At 35.9% G+C, this 11,686-nt stretch overlaps 1 protein-coding gene and 1 pseudogene across 1 annotated transcript; one reads left to right on the top strand and one right to left on the bottom strand.

The window, feature by feature from the left end:
• The first annotated feature begins 776 nt into the window (after positions 1–776).
• LOC132047318 (pentatricopeptide repeat-containing protein At5g56310-like) lies at positions 777–2,594 on the top strand. Its single transcript, XM_059438333.1, has one exon. The coding sequence runs from the start codon at positions 980–982 to the stop codon at positions 2,423–2,425; it is 1,446 nt and encodes a 481-aa protein (XP_059294316.1). The 5' UTR covers positions 777–979; the 3' UTR covers positions 2,426–2,594.
• A 1,643-nt stretch (positions 2,595–4,237) lies between these two features.
• Positions 4,238–7,330, bottom strand: LOC132047319 (B2 protein-like; annotated as a pseudogene).
• Between the last annotated feature and the right edge of the window lie 4,356 nt (positions 7,331–11,686).

Here is an 11,686-nt window from a genome sequence, read left to right on the forward strand (position 1 = left end):
ATATTTTTTCTATCTTATTCCATCGTGTTTGCAAAATATTTAATTATTACAAGTGTAAAAAAATTAGAAGAACAATTCTAAACATCTTTTTCATTGTTTACACCAAAGATTATAATGTTCATAATTAATTCATCTTTTAGAATAGTATTAAAATAGTTTTCTTATCTATCACACATTTTTTTATATCACTGAGTAAAACACATGATATAGAAATTTATTTTGTTTACCTAAAAGATAAAATGGAATCTAAATTTATGGAGTAGATTTACTATTTTTTATTAACAACTTGTGTACTGAAAAAGAAAAAGTAAAAAAACTAATTAAGGAACTCCATGGATTCACACGGAGAAGTACAACAGTGGGTCCCCCTATTGCTGTGGCTTTTACCTTAGGCTGGTGTATTATGAGCAAAATGACGATGCTTTCAGAATTTGCTATTGAGACACAACTACAAATTTGCCCTTAAATGAAGGTAAAAAAAAAAACTGCCATGGTGGACGGACGAAACCATGGTGGAACTCATGTTTATATAAAGTAAAAAAAAAAAATGAAAAATAGAAAGTAAATGAGGAGATTTTAGTCGAATAAATGTGAAAGGACGAAAAGGTTAAGAAATAAAAGAGGCCCGGCCGGTTTCGAGTTTGGAGCATAAAATAAAATAATGACATAAGACCATATAGACATGTGTATGCACATACCCAATTTTAACTTATTTTCTTAATCAGATTATTATTTAATGGGGTAAAAAATACATTTTATAAATAAAATACACGAGAGTCCTGCGATCCCTGCATAATTCAGGTGGGCCGTAAGTGGTAATTTCACTACAGTTAAAGGCGTGTTTTTATGCCTTATACCTTTTGTATAGTTACGAAAATTGTCAAATTTATTTCAAAGGATTAAGGAACTGATGTTGAGGATAGACTAAAATTAAATGTTTAATAATCTATGATTAAGACAGAGTACCTCTGTAACTGTTATGACAAGAAGGTGGTTCTTGAAATATGGTTCTGCCAAAATGAACATCTTCAAGCTGAGGGGTCTCCATTACAGGCACCTCTCTACTATCACCTATACTCCTCCACACCTTTCTCTCCTAGCCGACCAATGCACTTCAATTCACCAACTCAAACAAATCCATGCCCAAATGATCACCACAGCCCGTATCCACGACAATTTTGCCGCCAGTCGCTTACTATCCTTCTGTGCTCTCTCAGAATCAGGCAGTCTTTCTTATGCCTTAAGACTTTTCGACAGTATCAATGAACCCAATTCATTCATGTGGAACACTCTCATTAGAGCTCAAGCTGGTAACTCAAATCCTCAACAAGCTTTGTTTCTTTATGTAAAGATGCGAAGGCTTTGTGTTACTCCTGGTAAACATACATTCCCTTTTGTACTTAAAGCTTGTTCGAATGTAATGTGTGTTTATGTTAGTAGACAAGTGCATTGTCATGCTATTAGATATGGGTTGGATTCAGATTTGCATGTTGGTAATGGTTTGATCAGGGCGTATACTGTTTGTCGTGTGTTAGAGGATGCACGAAAGGTGTTTGATGAAATCCCTGAGAGAAATTTGAGTATTTGGACGACGATGATTTGTGGGTTTGCTCAGAATGATAAATATAGTGACGCTATTGGGTTGTTTGAGCGTATGGTTGGGGATGGAATGGCGCCCAATGGAGCTACATTGGCTTCGGTGTTGTCAGCTTGTGCCCAGTCGGGTAGTTTGCAATTAGGAGAACAGATTCGCGTATATATGGAAGAAAACGGGATAGAATTAGGAGTGATTCTTGGCACGGCGTTGGTGAACATGTATGCAAAGAACGGTGCTATAGTCGAAGCAGAGAAGTGTTTTAGTGGTATGAGAGAAAGGAACATCGCGACTTGGAACGCGATGATTTGTGGGTTAGCTGCTCATGGACATGCAAAAGAAGCAATTAACTTCTTTAAGAAGCTAAAACAAGAAAAAGTGAAGCCAAATGACATTACATTGGTTGGGGTTCTATCAGCATGCTGCCATGCTGGATTGTTTGATTATGGGGAAGAAATATTTCACTCCATGGAAGAGTTGTACGGTATAGAGCCTAAGATTGAGCATTATGGATGCATGGTTGACATTCTTGGGCGTAATGGGAAACTGATAGAAGCTGAGGAGATCATAAGAGGAATGATTTGGAAGGCTGACGTGGTTATCTGGGGATCCTTATTAAATGCATGTCAGAGCCATGGAGACATAGATATTGCAGAACGAGTTGTGAAAGAAATTCTGCTTTTGAATCCAAATAGTCATGGAGTTTATGTTGTCTTATCTAATATGTATGCAGAGACTGGAAGATGGGAGGATGTGGTAAAATTAAGGAAGCAGATGAAGCAAGGAAGCTTAAAGAAAACGCCTGGTTGGAGCCTTGTCAATGCTACATGACTTTGCTATCATTATTTGTAAAATCTTTGTCATCAACGATCACGAGGAAGATTTTAATTTCTTTTAAGGAGATCACACTTTCAAATTTCATGACAATTGCATTTCGAGACGTGAATGCAATCTCATTTTTGAGAAATAAATCCATCGGACTTGTTTCTTTAGGTGGACAGGTGATTTGGACAAAAGTGAACATCAAAGCAAGTCGCACCTGAAACATGAACCTTCTTTCTTTTTTTCCCAATCTTTGTTGAATGGGCTTGCTGGAAGTACTAGAGGTGACATGACAACACCAGCAGACTATCTTTGACAGTCCTCAGGCAGTATTACCTCTCCCAGGAATACTTTTTATGCTGCAAGATTCTGTCTGAAATCCTGGAGGATGATTGATATCAATGATGTTCAAGGTGGTGTCTTTTGATCTTAAATGGACCTCTTTTTTCCTATTTATATCCTTTTCCGAAAGTGCTCCTGGAAGGGTGAGGTAATACTGCTAACAGCTATTTGAGTACAAGGCATTGACAAGCAAGTCTGAGAAAGATGAGATTTTTTGAAGATCAAGGAACAGAGAGTGTCCACAACAGCTTAAATTTCACTTGATTGAAAAGAGAACCATACCTGGGTCGGAATTTCAAGGTGCACTCCAGTTTTCTGCTCCTGGATACGAGCATCATTGCAGGGACAAACAAGCTATGCCGCTGCGTCAAGGAACCAAGATGAATTAATGTTTATTTTAAGTGGTGTGGCAACATTAATTTTACATCAGTTCCCCAGCTCTTCATATTGTTGAGCTCTTTTTAAAGCTCCAGATAGTGTTTAGTTCTCTTGAACATAGGTATGATGAGAATCTGGGAACTCTAGAAAGATCCCAGTCAGATCTGTGATTATAACTGATGAACGTTTTTCCAAAGGCACACCTAAATTCTTTGCTCAACTCAACATACAACAGCAATTGCACCAGGATAACGACATGTTTATTGACTGACAGTGGAAAGGGCAGGATGCCCCACAAACATTTTGCTTTCAAAAGCAGGCAATAAAGATGGTGAATTATTCCATCATCAGATAAATGATGTTGCTTAGCAGTTAGCACTTGTGATGGGAACAAGCTGATGTATCCACACTGCTCTAATTCTATGGCTTGTAACTTCACTTCATGCATGCATATCTTGCTGCCTAGCTCCATGCGTGTGTTTCATTCAAGAAGCTTTCCGACCATCTGTACTTCAGTTGTGTGTTTTGGTTGAGTACTCAGTAACATTTTATTAATGTCGCATAGAATTGGAGCCCGTAAGAGGATTGTGATGAAGTAACATTTTAGATGGGCGAACACTAAAATTTAGCAAGGAAAGTCAACCTGTAAAATAGGCCAGTGACTGTTTTTTTCTACCCGCAGGCCGCAACTATGAAAGTGCAAGGAACACCAAACTATGGATTTGGTAGTCTGTCCACATCCATTAGTACCCATTACTCTGAAAGTAAAGTTTGACATAATTATTTTGGTAAATATATCTAGATTGTTATCTCGCACATAATAAATATTAGCAATACTAATATAACGACAAACGTGGCTGGACAGTTAAAGGTAAAGAACTGCTTTTCATGTCTGGACAGTTAATGGTCCCACAACTGCTCTTCATACTGTATATGAGCAGCTGAAGGACCATTACCAGTCCTAGCCAAGGTTGGAGACACATTACTGTATCACTGTTCCATAATGAACCAAGCTAGCCACACAGTTTCTGCAAAAACTTGTTGCTGGATACACTTTCACCATCAACCAGATATTTTTATGACAAAGCCACACCAAATTCCTTTGCGGCAGATACACACTGGCATTCCTTAAAAGCAAATAAATATTAGGAATTCGCGTGGTACAAATCGGATGAAGCAGAGTTCCTCTGCAGATACAGGAACACATCCGATCTTGACCCATTACATAATCAGCTTACTTACTGTAAGATTGCATAGCTAAATTTGTGAAGCTAGCCTGCAAATATCATCAGAGATAAGCATTGCACTTATTTGGCTTACACAAGACAATCCTAAAGTTACAACCTATTAACCAGACCTGCTCACCAAAGCTTGCGCTATGAGAAATCTACGGACAGCACACTGCTGACATGCACCACAAAACTATAACATTCACATAGCCTACAATTCCTTTATGCTTATTAGTACAGGACGCCAGCATGTGCACATAGCACCTAAACACCAGCTTTTTCACAGAGATCCATTAAGTCCAAAGTCTGCAAAACCGATAAGGTTTGGGCGTTAAAAAACATGTGGTCCGGCCCATAACAGGTCCATGGAACTTATACATGAATAGAATCTCATCTTACCTCAGGCACAGAGAGCTCCAGGCGGAACTTGGGGCCATCATAATGATGTAAAACTGGTCTAAAAGCATCTTCCTCCAACGGCTTACAGACTTTCCGGACACGGATCCTCACCTAAATAGTAGGTGAAACTAAAAAATTCAATACAGATCCTTCAAAAGCCTCAATAGAAAATGAACTGTAATTCATAACCTTACCTGAGCAGGGAACCTTGACTCTCCTTTGCACTTTTATCCTCCCACGCAGTTGGATCAATGTTGGAACCTCCAAAACTCGATGCCTGCCCAGATAGTTCAAATAGTTCAAAAGAAGGTCATGGCGAATGCTGGAGATTTTATTGGATTGAATCCATTTTTTTCTCTAATATCTATGCTCATTCATAAATCAATCGGAGAAGCAAGAAGGCCTTCCACTGAAGCTATTCTAAAAGTGAAGCTCGTGGTGCTCATATTTAACAACATATAGTAATCAGAAATCATTTTTGGCCAGCAAGTTAATTCTCAGGAAAAAGCAGTAAAATCATAAAGTTCCCGATAAACTATAGAGCACATCAAGGCTTCAGACTTAACACTCAGATAAGGAAATTTTCTAACCACAGTACTAACAAAAGTGATAAGAGAAGAAACAGCTATTCTTTATATGACTATTAATCTTATAAGCTCACACTGCAAGTATGCATACAAGAATGTGAATCTGTATGCCATGCAGCATCCAATATGATATTTGATGTCAATAACTCTTTAGTTACAAAAATATAAAACACTTGATTTATTGCGCCATTTTGAGCTCAAGTATAGCCAATAGTTACTGCAACTAACCTCAAAGATACCATGCAACTGGTGAGTAGTGTAATTATATAGGAACAATGGTAACCCTGGCGTTATTGCCCTCACGGAATCTCTGTATCTAGGAGGAAGGCCTGCAAAGAAATGATTGGAGTTGAGAAGAGGTGATAACAATGAGAAGAAATTACTTCCTAGTCATTATCTCTTTATCAATGATTTTAACTTTTGTTGGTACTTGGCTAAGTTGTGATTGGAGTTGAGGATAGTTGATAGCAATTCTGAAGAAGAGTCAATTTAGAGCTAGTGACAAAATTGGAATTCATTTTCTTCAATTGTTGGCTAGTTGCTTTTTAGCTTCTTCAATAAAAAGTGTAAAATCACTGGTTGTGAACTAAGCAGGTTCAACATGCATTTTGTCCCACTAGTAACAAGACATAAAACTCCAGGCTATTGAATACCAAACTCTATGGTACACTTGGATATACAATGCTTAACATGATAGGGAAAAGGTAATTACCGAACAACAGGCGCTTTAAGTCTTCCTGATGTGTGTCATTGTTACAAACAAATATATATCCACCAAGAACCTCATTCTTCGGCAGTGTCTCAGCGGCAGGCAGAGTCTTAAACCTTTTGTCAACAGAGTTATTTCCGTTGGTGCTCTCAGTGTTGTTATTGTTATTCTTGCCATGTTCCTTGGTATAGTTGCTAGCGTTGAACTTGCTTAAAGATGTATTCCCTAAGCTGTTAAAATTGGGTTTAAGATAAACTGGATTTGCATTGTACAAGCTATCCATAATGCGATTCTTGCTCATATTTTCAGTCATCTTGTTATCCAAATTTAACATGTTGAAGTTAAGGCTTTCCCACTTGTTATCTTCCTGAAACATAGGATTACCCCTGGGCCTAATTTCAGCCGAGCTCTTTGAAAAGTCAAGGTTATTCCTCCGTTCACCCTTGTACTTCAACTGCTCAGCCAATTTTAGAACAGCTGTTGACCATTTATGATCCTCTGAGACTTTTGATTGTCCTCGAAGCTCATCTCCAAATTGCCAGTAGCTGTTCATATTCTCCATGTTGCAGTATCTGATTACAGAAGCATATGCCTTGAGACTTGCCGTAAAACACATTTTTCCAAAGAAGCATAAATAAGATCAGACATACTATAAGTGACTCAACCATAGCAATTCAATCTATACGAACATATGATAGAAAGGAAGAGACAAAGCAAATAAACAAGTAGCAATATTTGAACTTGATAGAGATCAGCAAATAGCTCAAGAATCAACATCGAGGTAATTGTAACATGAAAATTAAATTACCTAACTCGTAGAAAAAGAAAACCTAGAGAAAAATATGGTTTGTTCGCATAAACAAAAAACTTGGAAAACGTGTAAGTATGTGGTGTTAATAATCTGTGCAAAAGAGAAAAGTTTATGCCTTGATTATATAAATAGTTAGCAGTATTTTTAATCTAAGTTGAACATGAATAACTCATCTTCATTCAATAAAATTTCCGATAAAGTTACTAACTTCACAAAGTAAAAGAGATCAAGGAAACAAAATGGATATAAACATATAAAAGAACTTCAAAGACATTTAAAATTGATACGTTGAATCAGAGATTAAGTGAAAACACAGCAATACATAAGGCCGAAATTAAAGCTTACTACAAAAAATTGAGGGCGTAACAAGCAGATCACACAAACCCTATATTTTGGGATTCAAAGGTAAATATAAATACAACTATACAAAGAGTGAGAGTGAGAAACCTAAAAATAAATAAATAAATTATTCACCTTTATCACTTTGGCTGCGAAGACCCGTAAGATGCGAGGGAGGAGAAGGTTAGTACAGATTTTGGATATTTATATATCCGATTTTAGCTGAGATGCCCTCGCTTTTTAACCTAATCACGTTACTGCCATGATATTTTCAAAAATAATCCTCCCTCGGTTTCAATTTATGTGAACCTATTACCTTATTAATTTATATAAAAAGAATAACGTCTTTCTATATTTGAAAACAATTTATATTTATGCAATTATTTATAAATACATAAAATATGTAGTACAAATTAAATATGCGACTCATTTAGGATCATGTTTAAAAAAAATTCTCTTTTTTTTTAATTTTATGTCTAATCAAATATATTCACATAGATTAAAACGGAGGGAGCCGGGATGTCCGTTTCAAGTACACCAGTCGGCTCGGGGTATTTAGTCACGCGTGACATGCGGTGAAATTTAGTGCTGTCGGTCGAGTGACTGGATTATTAAACTTGGGGCCCTCTAGTTGGACTAGAAAAGGAATTTGATTTGTTTTATATTGAATCTTATGCAATCAAATTTAAATTTGCATATTTTAGGATTTAAATCTGAGATTATTAATTAAGAATGAAATAGTGCTATTACTTCATCACAGTCCTTCTTACGGGGTATCTTTCGATTTATCTTATACTTTATGTGAGTACCAAGATCTAAAGTTTACAAGATTTGCTTTTGAATTTTCCCTTGTTCTGCTTAATTAATACTCCCTCTGTTTTTAAACAAATAGTGTTTTAGCTTTTTTTATTTTGTTTTGAAATAAGTGGTGTTTTACGATTTAAAGAAATTGATCTTATTTTTTTAAAATTACAATTATTTACATTATCAAGAATCATTAAGTAGTTTTTCTATAAAAGAGGTAAAATTTGATTAGAGGTAAGTTAGTAAAACACTCCTAATTTTTTAGGAGATGTAATTTTTTAAGGGGTGTGCATAAATTAAAAACACCACTTATTATAAAACGGATGAAGTATCTAACTTTTAAAACGGTAATATCCTTGGTAGATAAAAAAAAATTATTCCACAGCTTTAGTTTGGAACTCCTTTTTTAAAAGAGCTTTGCAATATTCGATCGGCCCACATCCATTGTTTCTAGTGTTGGGAACGATAAATCCAAATTGTTTGAGAGCATAAAAACGCAGTTCAGTTGTGATGTTCCCTGAGTTGGAAACCGTGGCATTTTGAATCACGTTCATATCTTTGAATTTATTACTTAGTATGAGGTTTGATATTAATATTGGATGTGAGGAAGTATTTAAAAAATTATTTGTATTTTATATTCACAATGAATTAAAGAACTTATATAAGTATACATCGTAAATATAGCTTGATATATGGCATGAGGAAAGAGGAACACGTGGCAAATGGAATCAATCAATGGTACAAGATTGATTTAACCAGAAGGAGTGATTTTGTGTGAGCCAAGATCAAATGTTACTTGTTAATTGATATGGGTCATTTATAAGCAACAAACGTTACGTAACTCGTTCGGTTGAACATTACACTTTTGTATTAAAAGTAGCATTTATTGGCCCATTATTAGACTAGATTTACAGCTCAAAGCTGCATCTCTCAACCATAAAAGGAGCTCAAGCTCTGTGTAATAGGCATTGGAAACATACATCCTACACACAATTATACAATTTCATTATAATTACAAGCAAAATTGTTGTCATGGTATTCTTTTTGTTCCTAGTTAATTTAAATTCTTCAAGGCCAAGTGTTCCACCGGAGTGATATTCAACAAAGGATCTCCTCCGAAACTCATAGGGTCCAGGCTTACTTAACTGTTTTCTTGCACTATATTTACTTGAATTCATTACTAATTGTTATTATTTTATACTTATAACAAATCAATTCACGTATCCTTTAAACCAGTGACAAATTTAATTATACCTTTTTTGTGATAAACAATATGATTCTTTTCCTTTACAAATCACAGTCTTCTATGTGGACAAAAACTTCATATGTGCACCAAAATTTAAAATAAAAGATATTTTGAAATGTACAAAATATTCTTTTCCAACCCCTCAAATGCTCTTTTATTATTTCCACAGCTGACAAGACCTTGCGTTGATGGTCAACGGAGTAATGTTCCATTTTTTAAGTCTTATCATCCAATGCTAAAGATTTTGTTACTAAAAGTATTTCTCATTAAGCTCAATATTTGCTTACTGCACCCCTAGCCAATTTAGAATAAATCAGTACACAGTGAAGCAACAAATACTGAGAACATCTTAATCCCATCTGCTAATCAAGAAGAAAGACACCCATTTTACTATGAGTTAAAGTTGTCTATGAAAAAATAAACTGAGAAAACAATAGAATGAGTAAAAAAATGAAGGGTAGATTCGTTTACTTTCAATTCATAAATGAAAGTAAAAAATGATTAACTTTTTAAATTCTAATCAAGCTCGGTTGTTGAGCTGTTGCTCGCTCGATTGAGAATGAAGGGGCTACAGTTTGACTTGCTACAAAAGTGATCATTGATTATGGTAATTGGAGAAAACCTTGTAAATAATAGATTAATTTGTTTTAAGGGTAGGATTTCAAATCAAGTTGTCGGTTATTTGAGGGGATTGGATATGTAAATGAGCCGAGTTGGGTTACTGTATATGTGGCCTCCATGTGTCTCTTCCAATTTCTGAGGGGAAGATTTGATCACTTCGCTAACAAAAGGTTATATATAGTCTAATAGTATATCAGAGATTTTTAAACAATATTATATTATAAAGTAGAGGGCCAAATATGATCCCTTTTCGATTAAATAACTAGTCAAAAGTTTGTAAGTTGTCGACAAAATTCCAAACAACAAACCTATTAAGTTGTAATAGTGTGAGTTAATCACTTTTAGCCTTGTAATTTAAGAATAGCCACTATGTGGAATTTTAAACTTCATGACAATGATTATTTTTTAATTGCAAGAGCTAAAAGTAGTTGGAAATGGTGATTTGAATTACTTGTCCATGGTTATTTTTCAAATGACTTTAAAAATGATGATGGTCTTCTAACTTTTGGCCTAACTCGACTCCATCGAATAATCTTCAAAATCAAAAGTCAAAACTCGTTGAAGCTTGAACTTTTGTCCATAGGAATGAAGTGAGGTTAAAGTTCAAGACCAAACACCTCAAGTGCCATTCTTGTAAATCTTGGCTATTTTTGAACTTTGTCCAGCATATCCAATCCATTTTTTGCATGATTGTTCTCTTTTTGTGGCACCAATTTTTTTTGTCCTCAAATGTCGTCTTTTAATTTTTACCTCTTCGCTTAAAAAAGTGGTAATACGGGCCACTCGGTTCGAACCCTTCAATGAAAATAAAAATAATTTCGTAAAAATCAGTGGGGAAAATCGTTTATAAACGCGCGTAGTTGTCTTAAGGATAACTAAAAGTCTGTTCGTATAAAGCGACCTCTCGCCAGATCCGCCAACTTACTTATGCCTTAAGGGCGCAACCTACGCCGCAAGACGCGTACTTTTTCAAAAGCTCGCCTTGTGTTTTCTTTTTTTTATTTTTATCTTGGCCGGATTGAAACCCGTAACCTCGTGTACTTTTAGAGCGGGGGCGAAAATTAAGACCGAGGGCCAAAATTAAAGACCACCCCGATAAGACGGTGCTTGGATTCTCCTTCGGGATGGTCTTTGCTTCGCCCTCCAAATATTGGTCTTTAATTTTTGCCCTTCGCCTTGTAACTCGAGCTGCGTAACCGAAATGTGGGATTACGGCTCGAACCGCCGCATCAGCATAAATTAAAAAAAAATTCTCAAAGCAACGATTTGTCTGTATGCGGTTCAACACATTTCTTAAGGAATAACTAAAGTTATCTTTGACCCGACTAACTTATAAAGCCCGCCTTATAAAGCGCAAAGCTTATCACGTGGAAAAGTTTGCCCCCATGGGGGCATCTTTTAGTTATCGCTTAAAAAAACTATTTTATGCATCGTAAAAGTATAAGCGGGCGAACTTTTCCTGGGCGCATAATCGTAAAAGTTCTTGCCTTATAAAGCGCAAAGTCCGTGTCTTGAAAAAGTTATGCCTTGTGCGTGAGACTTTTAGTTAAGGCTAACTAAAAAGTTTCTCCGTAGCGTAAGTATTAAATTCCGGCTGCATAATTTGGTTATGGCCAACAAGTGTATACCGGGTCCGGCATAAATGCAACCCAAGCCTTGCCTTCCGATTTTTTTAATTTATGCGGTGGATTCGACCTTTTAACCAGGCATAAGGCCATTTTTCAATCGAAAGGCCAAAACTTAAAGATCACAAATATGAGGGCCAATATTTAAAGACCACCCAAAAGAAGGATAATCAGCGCAAT

The sequence above is a fragment of the Lycium ferocissimum genome, chromosome 2 (genome assembly GCF_029784015.1).
Source record: "Lycium ferocissimum isolate CSIRO_LF1 chromosome 2, AGI_CSIRO_Lferr_CH_V1, whole genome shotgun sequence".
Lineage (NCBI taxonomy): Eukaryota > Viridiplantae > Streptophyta > Magnoliopsida > Solanales > Solanaceae > Lycium > Lycium ferocissimum.

Bases quoted from the DNA above. Each gene is read 5' to 3' on its own strand.
- LOC132047318 (XM_059438333.1), top strand. From the start codon at position 980: ATGACAAGAAGGTGGTTCTTGAAATATGGTTCTGCCAAAATGAACATC.